The sequence below is a fragment of the Haliotis rufescens genome, unplaced genomic scaffold (assembly GCF_023055435.1).
Source record: "Haliotis rufescens isolate VD_foot unplaced genomic scaffold, xgHalRufe1.0.p SCAF_5, whole genome shotgun sequence".
Classification (NCBI taxonomy): Eukaryota; Metazoa; Mollusca; class Gastropoda; order Lepetellida; family Haliotidae; genus Haliotis; species Haliotis rufescens.
The window spans coordinates 14,737,161-14,750,501 of NW_025964223.1; the positions used below are offsets into that span (position 1 = coordinate 14,737,161).

A 13,341-nucleotide genomic window follows, 5' to 3' on the forward strand; every position below is an offset into this window, starting at 1 on the left:
TATTTGCTAATATATGGGCTAGTGAACAATCCCAATTAGCACGCTTTCCGATTGATCCATGTACACAAGACTTATTTATTCGCGTATAATACGCACTTGTGTTATATGCACCCTCAATTACGGGCAGTTAAACTCTGGAAAAATATATCTGTCGTATATAAACATGTCAGGCTGTCAGCATAAACCACGACATTTATCTTTCAACTCTGTTTTTTCACCAAAATAATATTCTATTAAGAGCCCCCTATTTCTAACTTTGAGAGCGCCCTGGGCGCTTATTACGTCGAATACGGTAGTCGGAATCGTACTATGGCTTTATACTATGGAAGTGCTTTGTGATTTTTAATTCATCAATATCGACAAAATATCACAAGTGCTAAGAGTACGCTTATAAAAATGTCCGCCCCTTCAGGCACTGTTGCAGCATATATTAGAGCCTTCACATTTGTAAGAAAAACTCTAAACCTGAATTATGCTTTTTGTGAGAAACAAAATGTAATGAAGTTCCATACTTGAACTTACTTTTTATATATATAATAAATCAGCATTAGATTTAGTATATAGAAAAGACGCAACAATTCATGTATGGCTCCAGTATATTCATCTTATTTAACAGCAAATATTTAAGCTTTGAATATATTAACACGATACCTACAGATTGTGACACATTGTTTACCTAAAGATATTGAAAAACATCACGAAACCACATTATACATCTGTAACAAGGCGTTCAGTGTGTTAGTTCCTTTGTCAGAGAAGGAGTGTGTTGATCGCTGTCAGGATAAACAGGCTGATTGTCGAGGTCAACTCCCCAGATGAACCTGTAACACATGGTTTCACGGCAACACATATAAACAGTTAATTATCAATGTATCATGGTTGTGTAGTGTTCGTTAGGTAAATACACTTTTTAGCTTCAACGTAGCTATGTTGTATTTGTTATATTGAAATGTACCTAATGCCACACGTACATATAAACATCATTAACATAGGGTATTCTTGTTTGTAAATATGTTAAATGGTGGCGACACATTCAAAACTTTAACACCAATTAGTGTTTGTGTGTTAGATCTGTTTTACGTGTACACAAATCAATCATGCAATTTTCTGACATAAAAACAGGTTCGGGTCATTATCAATCATTGTTGATTATTATATAGGACAACAGTATTAGTTATTTGTTTGTTTGTTTGTCTGATTGTTGTTTAACGCCGCACAATATTCCAGCTATATCACGGGGGTCTGTAAATAATCGAGTCTGGACCAGAAAATCCAGTGATTGACATCATGAGCCTCGATCCACGCCATTGGGATACGATGACATGCATCAACCAAGTCAGCGAGCCTGACCACCCGATCCCGTTAGTCGCCTCTTACGACAAGCATAGTCGCCTTTTATGGCAAGCATGGGTTGCTGAAGACCTATTCTACCCTGAATCTTCACGGGTCAGCACTTAGTGAGAGGGTTGGGTTTAATGCGTCAGTGTTCCGTGTAGCACGGCGTGTCAGATTTAGCCCACATTGATCCGGGTCTCAGACGTCGACCATTTTGATTAAACCCACGAGCACGGGTAAGGTGCTGACAACCTAGAAACATAATCGGGGCGAACAGGGATTTGAACCCACGATCAAGTGACGCAACTCTGCACAGCAAATTGCGGCGCCTTAGACGACTGGGCCACCAGTGAGAGTGACCCTTTGTGTCAACCTGGCTGGGCAGACTTGCATAATGGGCCACTGTCCCACAGCTGGAGTGACCGTGAGTTTAGCCGCATATGTGAAACATAAAATATCTTGTATGCGGCGGTCAGTTGGTGCATTCGCTATACTGAATTTACTTTAAGAACAGTCAGATTATTTTACCGATATAGGTTGATTGATATATATTATCTAATACGAATTTGGTGTTAGAAGAAAGCTATGACACAACCAAACACCAAGTAACAACTGTTAACGTGTGAACGTATCTTTACATAAAGAGACCGCCTCCGTGGTCTTGTGGTAGAGCGTCCGCCCGGAGAGCGGAAGGTCCAGGGTTCGATCCCGGGCCGCGTCATACAAAAAGACGTTAAAAGATTGTACTTGTTGTTACCCTGTCTGGCGCTCGGCATTAAGGGGCTAAAACAAGGACTGGTCGGCTCGGAGTCAGTATACTGTGTCTGAGTGGGGTATTCATGTTAAACTGCGGCATGGTATCTCAGTGAGCTAGCACTATAAATCGGCATCAGTCCGGACTAGTACAAGCAGCCACACACACACATACACGTGCATGCACGTCGCTATATAAGTGCAATAATCTTGGACGCGACGTTAAACCCAATTTCACCTCACCTTTACATAAAGAAAATGTCTTACCACACCCCATTTGTTCCATCTGGTATTTCGTTTCTGCGACGACGTTTACAATACGAGTTGTCCGACAATCTAGAGGAAGTTTATTCAAACAGCCGGTGTATGGCACTGCAACTCTGGAATAGTAAGTGACGACTTAATGTCGCGCGGAAACATCTAAGCCATACATTGATGAGAACATATTATTCATTCATTAAAATGATCTACAGTAAAACACAAATAAATACAAGTTCAGTAATTCCACATGAATTCAGATAGTGTAATAATTGTAACATACTTTATGTGGTTTTGTTCGTTATTATATAGGACAGCAGTATTAGTTATTTGTTTGTTTGTTGTTTAACGCCGCACTCAGCAATATTCCAGCTAAATGACGGCGGTCTGTAAATAATCGGGTCTGGGCGTGACAATCCAGTGATTAATATCATGAGCATCGACCCACGCAATTGGGATACGATGACATGCATCAACCAAGTCAGCGAGCCTGACCACCCAATCCCGTTAGTCGCCTCTTACGACAAGCACAGTCGCCTTTTTACGGCAAGCATGGGTTTCTGAAGACCTATAATATTCTACCCCGGATCTTCAAGGGTCTACTTTACGTGGTACATTTTAAGCTGGATATCATTATGAAACCTGATACGCCTTTTTATCAAGACAGGCAATAAGTTTGGTTTTTAAATTTGTACAATTACAAGTTAGACAAGTCAATGTGTCAAATATTCTGCCTGACATTTCAGTCAACTTGTAAACTGACTGAATTTTTCCAATTTCAATGTAACATATACAAGAGTACTCACTCGCACCAAAGACGGATGTGATCCTTATTATCCATGACTATGGCATCCATCCTGTTCTGCAGATTGTCGCATGGTGACGGGTAACAGGCACTTTGGACTCCAGGCAGGCAAACAACTGAAACACAATGCCCATACAGTGAACGAGTTGGTGAGTCAGTTTGGTTTTACGCCAGAAATGGGCTTCACACATTGTACCCATGTCGGGAATCGAACCCATGTCTCCGGCGTGACGAGCGAACGCTTTAACCACTAGGCTACCCGACCGCCACCATACAGTGAACGAGAACAAGTGGGTCGGTCCGAGACCAACACATGTTTGTGTGGTTCATTTCATTCAGATTTTCTCCCCTCACTTTCCCCACCCAACCCCAGCCTTCATCCCCGACGGGTGGATAAAACTATCACGTGCGCCCGTGTGCTGTCCAGATCCCATGCTGGGACCACTGACCAGACTATGTTTCAAACTATTTCTGCGTTTCAGTTTATTGATTATTGAATCTATTTAGTGTACACTCGACAAATTTAGAGGACATGACATGTACAGGTGACTATATTGTTTCGAAAAGTGAATGTTATATTTTATAAGTCCTAATTATGAGAGTGATCTCATTTTCCAAGACAAACTGAAACCCGCTATTTCCTCTCTCAGTGATTCTTTTCATATCAACAGATTATTTTAATAAAATGCAAACTGTGAAAGTTGGTGGATATGGTGATCGTGTGATTGTGCAATCATGAACACAGAATATAGCTCCAAGAGATACTTCTTACTGCATTTCAAGGTTGACATACATGGATGTCCATTCGCATTTTCTCTCCTTTGGTTAATCGGTAAAACACAAAACATACACTGAAGCAACATTATTCATCGTTATATCTCACTGAGTTAGCCTTAGGATACAAGATGGTCTGGTCTGATTAAGTCCAAACCACAGGTATACTCTGTCAGTGCACTATTAACCAGAACAAATAAATGGTCTACATCAGTTTGTTAAGAAAAACACACTAAAGGTTCACAATCCGCCACATGTTCTATTTATAGACCAGTGAAGATCCGGGATAGAATATAGGTCTTAAGCAACACATGCTTGCTGTAAAAGGCGACTTTGAAATGGTAATATCCGAAACGAAAGCACCGAGAGCCATGTCTCGCCCTAGTAGTATGCCAATATTGGTAGAAAAACATGGTTGTGAAGAATTCAATAACATTTCATGAAGAAAATCACTTCATGGCTAGTACTAGACTGTCTGAGTATCAGAAACTGCCCTGTCATCGCCGTCCCAGCGCAGCGTTCTGAACGGCGTACGCCCCGTGATGGTCATTATTATTTTACAATAAAAAGTGACTCGTGAAGATCCGGGGTAGAATAGGTCTTCAGCAACCCATGCTTGCCGTAAAAGGCGACTATGCTTCTCGGAAGAGGCGACTAAACGGATCGGGTGGTCGGGATCGATGACTTGGTTGATGCATGTCGTCGTATCCCAACTGCTCGGATCGATGCTCATGATGTCAATCACTGGATTTTCTGGTTCAGATTCGATTTTTACAGCCCGCCGCCGTGTGGCTGGAATAGTGCTGAGTGCGGCGTTAAACAACAAAGAAACAACCTATAACCAGAAAGTCCAACTTCCTGTTTCAGAAAACACATTTTCATGCATTAAAACCTTAAATCGGAAAGTCCCGAAGATCGATGCTCATGAGGCCAATCACTGGATTGTCTGGTCGTCTAATATCTTTTCGTTTTAGTTTATGTACTGCCAAAGGGAATTGAGAATAAGAACATCAACATATTTTGTTTATCACTGTCACAAGTACAGGTAACGGAGCGATATATTGTCATTCCTCATTCTTCCTTGAAAAACCCCCAATGTATTTGGGGTCAGCGACAATATTTAGTGATGCAGCATGGATTCAATAGGGTGTCGATTGAGGTTGAGGAATTATTGCCTTTAAAGTATAAGGCTGTACATGTGTGTGCACATACAATACTCGAATATATGAGAGGCACTGAAAGTGTATAGTACATGTATTAAATAAGCAATTATTAACTGGACATCATTTATTCATCTTTTTAAGCAAAGATTATTTGATAACCTTCAACAATCATGGTGTAGTTCTATCAATAGTATATCTGATACCTTTTATTATAAACATTTTAAATCCCTGTTAAATGTAGAAAAATATCTTAGACTCCCCATACCAGTACATCTGAGAATATGTATGACTCGTTTCAGATGTAGCAAGTTTAAACTTGCAATTGATTTGGGGAGATACACTCCCATACACTGAACGATTATGGAAATATTGTAGAGAAAATGGTATATCTTTTATTGAAGATGAATTTCATGTTTTACTTGTATGTGAGCGTTATTCAGCCCTAAGAAATATGTATCTTAAACAGTATATCAAGTTTCAAACTGTAACATCTTTTACTGAAATTATTTCATCAGAAAACTTTGATGTTGTATATAACACATGTTTATATCTATATAAAGTCCAACGGCTAAGAGAAACTTAAATCGACTACTTCCTTGGCATGCGTAGTTCATGCAATCAACCATTGTCTGTATTATGGGCCTATGGCCTTCTTACTGAATAAACTGTCTGTCTGTCTGACATCAATACAAAATGAAACAACGTTGCCGGGTTTGGTTCTACACCACACAGACCGCCTCCGTGGTCTAGTGGTACAGCGGCCGCCCGGAGAGCGGAAGGTCCGGGGTTCGATACCCGGCCGCGTCATACCAAAATACGTTAAAAGATGGTACTTGTTGTTACCCTGTCTGGCGCTCGGCATAAGGGGCTAAAACACACTGGTCGGCTCAGAGTCAGTATACTGTGTCTGAGTGGGGTATTCGTGTTAAACTGCGGCATGGTATCTCAGTGAGCTAGCGCTATAAATCGGCATTAGTCCGAACTAGTACAAGCAGCCACACACACACGTGCATGCACGTCGCTTTTTAAGTACAATAATCTTGGACGCGACGTTAAACCCAATTTCACCTCACCTCACCTCTAGACCACACACCACACACCACTGCTATTATTGTGTTGCAACATAATTATAGGACGGCAAATGGACAGTCAAAGATATATAACGCCAAATTCAAAGCTCTCTTTTTTCCCTAAAGTTTGAAATACATTCTCCTTGTTGGTTTCCTTTGTGAATCAGAGTTGTACAGAGTCCATGGCTTGTAAGGGTTCGCTCGTCACGTTTGTTCTGATCTGCCGTTTCATAGCATGCGTTCACAATTTCTTTTAATATCATTGATTAGGACGACACATGACGACCGACCGACACAACGAGTATAAAGTCACGAGGGGGCATGGGTGGCCCAGTCGTCTAAGGCGCCGCGATTCGCTGTGCAGAGTTGCGTCCCTTGGGCACGCCAGAAACCTATGATTGTGGGTTCGAATCCCGGTTCGCCCCAATTATGTTTCTAGGTTTGTCAGCACCATACCTGTGCTCGTGGGTTTCACCTAAGTGCATCACTTCGGGCTTTCATCCTACATTAATCGGACACGCCGTGATATAACTGGAATACTGTTAAAAGCGGCGTTAAACCCAACTCACTCACTCACTCACTCACTAAAGTCACGATATCCCTTTGTCCATGAAAGATGAAAAAACTGATAACAGTTTCACTATGACTCACCTAAAATAACCCCGTCCTGCCTTAACGATTTTTTCATTACGTTGATTGCCACAAACAAATACGTTAAGACGATGTGTTTATAACTTTATTGGTTTACGACTCATTGTTCTCTACTTTAACCAATGGACAGACAGGTTGACACTTTTACACACCTAGCCATAAATATTGAACGTCAGTGCCCGATAACAATCAGTCTCCATGATCTGACAAACATTTTCCAATGGGCGTTATAGGCAAAATAGCGATGAAAATTGCATGAATGGTGAGTTGAGGTGGGGTTTAACGTCGCGTCCAAGATTATTGCACTTATATAGCGACGTGCATGTACGTGTGTGTGTTTGTGTGGCTGCTTGTACTAGTTCGGACTGATGCCGATTTATAGTGCTAGCTCAATGGGATACCATGCTGCAGTTTAACATGAATACCCCACTCAGACACAGTATACTGACTCCGAGCCGACCAGTCCTTGTTTTAGCCCCTTAATGCCGAGCGCCAGACAGGGTAACAACAAGTACCATCTTTGAACGTCTTTCGGTATGACGCGGTCGGGGATCGAACCCCGGACCTTCCGCTCTCCGGGCGGACGCTCTACCACTAGATGACGGTGGTGGTCTTGAATGAATGGATCACTGAAAATCAGTAATATTCGTGAAAAGGGTAGGCATGTCCTGCCCTACACAGTTTGCATAAAAATGACATGAAGCTTTCGCCATGGACAGAAAATACATATTTTGCAAAATATTAGTCGCTTAACGACGAATAGTATTGTTTGTTTCTTTGTTGTTAAACATCGCAACCAACGGGATTTAATCCATCAAAACAAAAATGGTAACAACACAATCACAAAATTTCCGAAACATCGTTTGTTGGAAACATTTACAGCACAAGGGCTTCACACATTGTACCCATGTCGGGAATCGAACCCGGGTCTTTGGCGTGACGAGCGAACGCTTTAACCAGTAGGCTCCCCGACCGCCACACACACACACGTTGATGTGGGTCACGAGCATTGTTTGGTGCTGACAAAGAGACTACCCATACCCCTTTTCTGTTACGACAGGATGTTAGAAAAGCTTCTCTTTATAAGCAGCGATGCGAAATCCAGTTGATGCTTGGCGTAAGTTACACATAGCCAAGACAGACTATTACTAAACCTAATTCGGTGTGCTCCTTACCTTTCATCATTGCCCCTCGGGTTTATTTGGCCATAACAATGGGGTTTTTTCTGAGGCTATGCAATGTAAGATCGTTAAAAACTGTGTAAGATTATTTATATTATCAGCAATTATTCTCAATAATTATATCTAAGTCAAAAATATATTTATGTATCTTCCCGTAAAGTGTTCTGTTTTGTTCTAAAAACGTGAGCAAAATGCACATACAAATAAAAAGATCGTATCCAAGAGATAGAATAAGCTAGCGGAACGAAATATGATATTAATTGCCAATGCAAGAGAATATCTAGTGTAGATTATTCGCCGCAGCAAATTCAAATTGGCATAAAGGGCTTTGTTTGTTTGTTTGTTTGTCGCTTAACGCTGTACTCGTCAATATTTCAGCTATATGATGGAGGTCTGTAAATAATCGAGTCTGGACCAGATAATCCAGTGATTGACATCATGAGCATCGATCCACGCCATTGGGATACGATGACATGCATCAACCAAGTCAGCGAGCCTGACCACCCAATCCCGTTAGTCGCCTTTTACGACAAGCATAGTCGTCCTTTACGGCAAGCATGGGTTGCTGAAGACCTATTCTACCCCGAATCTTCACGGGTCTCCATAGCTGTGAAAATTATATGAATTGACCCCTGAAAATCAGAGAGGACACCAGGTGTTCGTGAAAAGGGTATGCATGTCTAAACCAGTTACGGCTGCATGTTTTGTAAAACGCCACAATCTGCAATATTCCAGCATTAAGAACGCGTGCAAATAACCCCGATGTTGCGCTGGACGACGTACGTTGCTCATAATATCAATCACTGGTTTCCACTTTAAATCAGTGATGCAACGTCGACATCCCACAACACTATCACAACATCACCGAGCTGATCAACCGTGCTGTTACGCCCCTGTTACATCTTGCTGGGAACAGGGGCGGTCGGGTAGTCTAGTGGTTAAAGCGTTCGCTCGTCACGCCGAAGACCCGGGTTCGATTCCTGACATGGGTACAATGTGTGAAGCCCATTTCTGGTGTCCCCCGCCATGATATTGCTGGAATATTGCTAAAAGCGGCGTAAAACCTCACTCACTCACTCACTCACTTGCAGGGAACAAAGGCTAAACCTGCTTCGTGTGGACTTCGAGTTCTCGGGGGCGCAGCACAGGCGTAGACACAAAGTTTATAAGATCGAGCATAGATATACAATTTGTAACTTACGTGCAAACACAAAACCCCAAGACAGCATCATTGCTTCCGTGAATGAGCACTGCACCTGTTTCCACCATGAAGGAATCACAAGTGACCTGAACGTGTTGACGGTGGGGTGTTGTTATATCAGTGAACAGCAATAAATCTTATCCACTAGAGACTCGGAGCAATAGACATGCAAAGGTTCGCCATGTGGTGTCTTATCTGGTTTTGGGGCGGTCGGGTAGCCTAGTGGTTAAAGCGTTTGCACGCCACGCCGAAGACCCGGGTTCAATTCCCGACATGGGTACAATGTGTGAAGCCCATTTCTGGTGTCCCCCGCCGTGATATTGCTGGAATATTGCTAAGAGCGGCGTAAAACCATACTCACTCACTCCCTTATCTGGTTATAAATGTGAGTGAATGAATAGGTTAGACTCAGGGCCGTATTTATATTTGGCGTATTAATTAGAAAGTTGTTTGTTGTATGTGTACATAATCGTGTCTGGATCCGACGGCCAGTGGTCGATATTGTGAGCAACGATCCACGCCTTCGGGGTGCGATGAAACGCAGTGAGCCAATTCATCGAGCCTAGTACCCGATCCATTCCCTTCTTACGACCTGTGTATCTTGTCGGCCACCTTATTCTAACCCTGAGAATTATTGTCCCCCTGAGAGGGTATGTAAGACCACCTCTTTCATTGTATATTTATATCTACCTCTATTTTAACTGCAGAATATTTGTTGATTTTAATCTCTGGCTAAACTTGCAACAATCACCGGTAACTTGGGTAATGGTGTAAATCCTGCTGGGGAACCATGCAGGTAGCAGAGGTACAGTAAGTCCCCTAGTGTGGTGACCTTAACCTTGTTGCTGGTGCTCTATAGCCCCATTTTTATATTGTGTCGTATCCAACTGTTCAAATAGTTTTAATGTTCTACAACTAGTTTTCAGTCAATCTGTGATATATTGCTAGTTATTCTACTGTCCTTCGTCGACAGCTTTTTATTAATCTTGTCCAACTCTTTCAAGTCACATTATGGCTGAAATATTGCCGACGTGACTTTAATTAAACTCACTCACTCACTAACCCTGAGATCTCAGCCAACCACAGGGGTCTATGGGTGTTGGTTGGTTGGTTTGTTGTTTTATGCCGCACGCAGCAATATTCCAGCTATATGACGGCGGTCTGTAAATAATCGAGTTTAGACCAGACAATCCAGTGATTGACATCATGAACATTGATCCACGCAATTGGGATCGATGACATGCATCAACCAAGTCAGCGAGCCTGACCACCCGATCCCGATATTTGGACATGTTGTAGAAATTTACGTCAGTGTCCACATCGTCCACTATCCTGGAAGGTGTATCTTGCCACATATGTTAGCGGGTGGAGACAACAAAATAAAGACATGACACATGTGTATGCATACAAGTTGGAATAATATGGACAGTTTACAATCCTAGACACATTCCACAGTAAGCCATGTTAGATCATGTTTTCACTGCTGTTTTATGTATGGGAACACAAGAAAGTACGGATTTGTCAGTCATTCAAATCTCGGGTTCAGCAAAAGTTTTCGTATCTATTTTTAGTATACATCGTTAGGAGTTTTGCGATCAGGGTGTTAGTTGTCAATTTTAGGTGCTTAAAATGCACTTTAATGAATCCTTGGAGTCTGTAACCTTGAGAAACGTTGTAATGTTATCAATACAAAAATCAGTAAAAAGAAAAAGCAGTAAAGCATATATTATGTTCGACGTAAAGATTACGTTTTGTGTACCATCAAAAGCATGACAGTGATGACATTTCTTCAAAACATGACAAAATCCCTATCAGCCACAACATGAGAGATATTTACCACGAATGTGTGTACCGAACTCTCGAACCTTTTCTCCGATCACGACCGCCTCACCATAAAAATACATATAGATTTGGACCTGTGAAGATCAGGGTTAGAACAGATCTTCAGCAACCAATGCTTGCATTAAAAGGTGACTATGGTTGTCGTTAGCGGCGACTAACGGGATCGGGTTGGTTGTCAGGCTATGGCCAGGCTATGAATTGGTTGATTGGACGAATGTCATCTCATCCCATTTGTGTTGAATGATGCTCGTGATGTCAATCACTGGATTGTCAGGTCAAGACTTGATTATTTGCATGGCCTCCGTCATATAGCTGGCATATTGCTGAGTGTGGCGTTAAATAAAAAAAACAACTAACAAAACATATAAATTTAACCGCTTATTTCAAATTCGAGATAAAAATACTTAGCGCCATCTCGGTCCCAACCCGACTTTACAATAGAACTGTGTACCATGATATCGAAGTTTGAATTTGCCACCGTGACAGCTTTAAGAAATCTTAATTAGAATTTTACTTAACTGTAAACAACTCTCCTCGATACAGGTACAGGAATCCGTAATGAAGTCAAAGAAAGTCATTATTTGCAACATTGTCAAACTTAGTTTCATCAACAGAAACCACGAAACATTTTCGCAAAACCAAAATTCAACTCAATCAGCTGTTGCCAATTTTTCACTTGTTCTGTCACAATGTTTATTGATTATAACCTGTAAAGTACATTTCAATAAGTCATCGAGATACATTTCAATTAGCCTCACCTAACACCTGTTGTATTCTGAATTGATCGTCTATGCAATCGTATTTCTATGGATCTATAATACAGTCTGTTACTCATTTTATTTCGCTTATTGACTATTTTACATGCAAAAAACATGTTTATTCAGACAGGAAAAAACAATTACATCATAGGGGTTTGTGAACACACAGATAATCATCTATACAAACACTTCTACCTTAAAAAACATATAAATTAGCACACACAAATGGCTTTTACAAACAATAGTTGATTTTATGCTTCCAAACAAACCACACGAAAGCTGTTGTTGAATTTTCAAATATATCCAAGGTAAATGTATCCAATAAAATCGTATTTCATCACAAATATCGTGAACTAACCATTTCAGTGCATTTCAACATGGACAAAACTGTTGGAGAAGTCCAATGAGTGAATGTTTATTTAATGAAATAAAAACGTTTTGGTAATTACATGTAGCTGTACATCTTATAGATGTTCCAAGAGAAAATAATATAATATCTAATAGAGGAAAAAGGGCTTCACTTTGAGCACCTTGTTTTCTTTAAGTACCGCGATCAGAAGTGGTATATAGGTAGATATAATACTGGTCTATAGATGTGAATCTATTTCATGATACATATGTGAGGTTTGATTTGATTTTCACAGCCCGGGCCTAGTCGGACCGAACACTTGTGTAACTGTTGAGAGTATAGGGGGAAGACGTCTACTTTAACCAACGTGTCTGCTTTAAATACGATGAACAGTGACATTATAAAGTGGTATTTTCTTAGATATAGTACTTTATCATATAGTGGGTAGGTTTCTCGGCAAGAAAAGCCAACGGATAAAAACGATATCCGTTGGGGTCATATGCGGACAGAGATGCAAATATCAAAGGTCAAGTGGGGACTACTTTCAATGTTTATAAACATACATGGCGTCGCCCTCGTCATTCGGCGATCGAGTCAAAATTTACAATCGGGAATCTGGATAAACTACAGGGATAATTGCTATCATTATCAAAAGAACAGTCTAAAATAGTGAAAATCAGTGTCTAACTGTGACGTAGCTAAGGCATTTTATAAGTTTTGGCAACTTTGGAGATATAATTTATAAATTTCGAAACAATTTTGCGAGGGCACTAGGCTTAGCCAAGTGGGATTAGTAGCCAGGTCTGTGCTTGTAGACCTCTGCGGCTTGAAACCTTCTCCACAAATTAAAATAGTTGGCTTTGGCCGAAATATGTTTGAATTGTTACCTTGTTTCGTTATGTCACTGTGTGTAAATCTGACTACACTTCATTACACAACGAGTTGACAATTGTTTTAGGTATGCCGGTTTGCACCAAGACGGAACCCGGTCGCAAAAAATGGCCGCGAGAGGGGCACGAGTCGCTATTCGGCTTGTCCCGGAATAACACGAGTTGGTCACGAATGCGACTGACACATCAATTCCCTGTGACGTAATAAATATTAACGCGCGCATTCCTGGAAAACTTGCAATGTTTCGGTAATGTTTGTGAGAGAGGGAAAGCGATTTTGAAGCACAGAATTAAAGAATGACATTATATGA

At 41.1% G+C, this 13,341-nt stretch overlaps 1 protein-coding gene across 1 annotated transcript; it reads right to left on the bottom strand.

Moving 5' to 3' along the window:
- Window positions 1-213: 213 nt before the first annotated feature.
- On the bottom strand, window positions 214-9,297 carry LOC124138332. Its single transcript, XM_046504923.2, has 4 exons — window positions 9,192-9,297; window positions 3,153-3,267; window positions 2,356-2,468; window positions 214-821 (listed from the first exon to the last, which is right to left on the bottom strand). Exons 1-4 carry the CDS (start codon window positions 9,220-9,222, stop codon window positions 751-753), a joined length of 330 nt encoding a protein of 109 aa, XP_046360879.2. The 5' UTR covers window positions 9,223-9,297; the 3' UTR covers window positions 214-750.
- Between the last annotated feature and the right edge of the window lie 4,044 nt (window positions 9,298-13,341).

Excerpts from the sequence above, each read along its gene's own strand:
- LOC124138332 (XM_046504923.2), bottom strand. The coding sequence starts at position 9,222 with ATGATGCTGTCTTGGGGTTTTGTGTTTGCAC. Across the intron at positions 3,268-9,191 it reads TTGGGGTTTTGTGTTTGCAC|TTGTTTGCCTGCCTGGAGTC; the intron begins GTAAGTTACAAA and ends ATTGTGTTTCAG. Across the intron at positions 822-2,355 it reads GATGGAACAAATGGGGTGTG|GTTCATCTGGGGAGTTGACC; the intron begins GTAAGACATTTT and ends CATGTGTTACAG.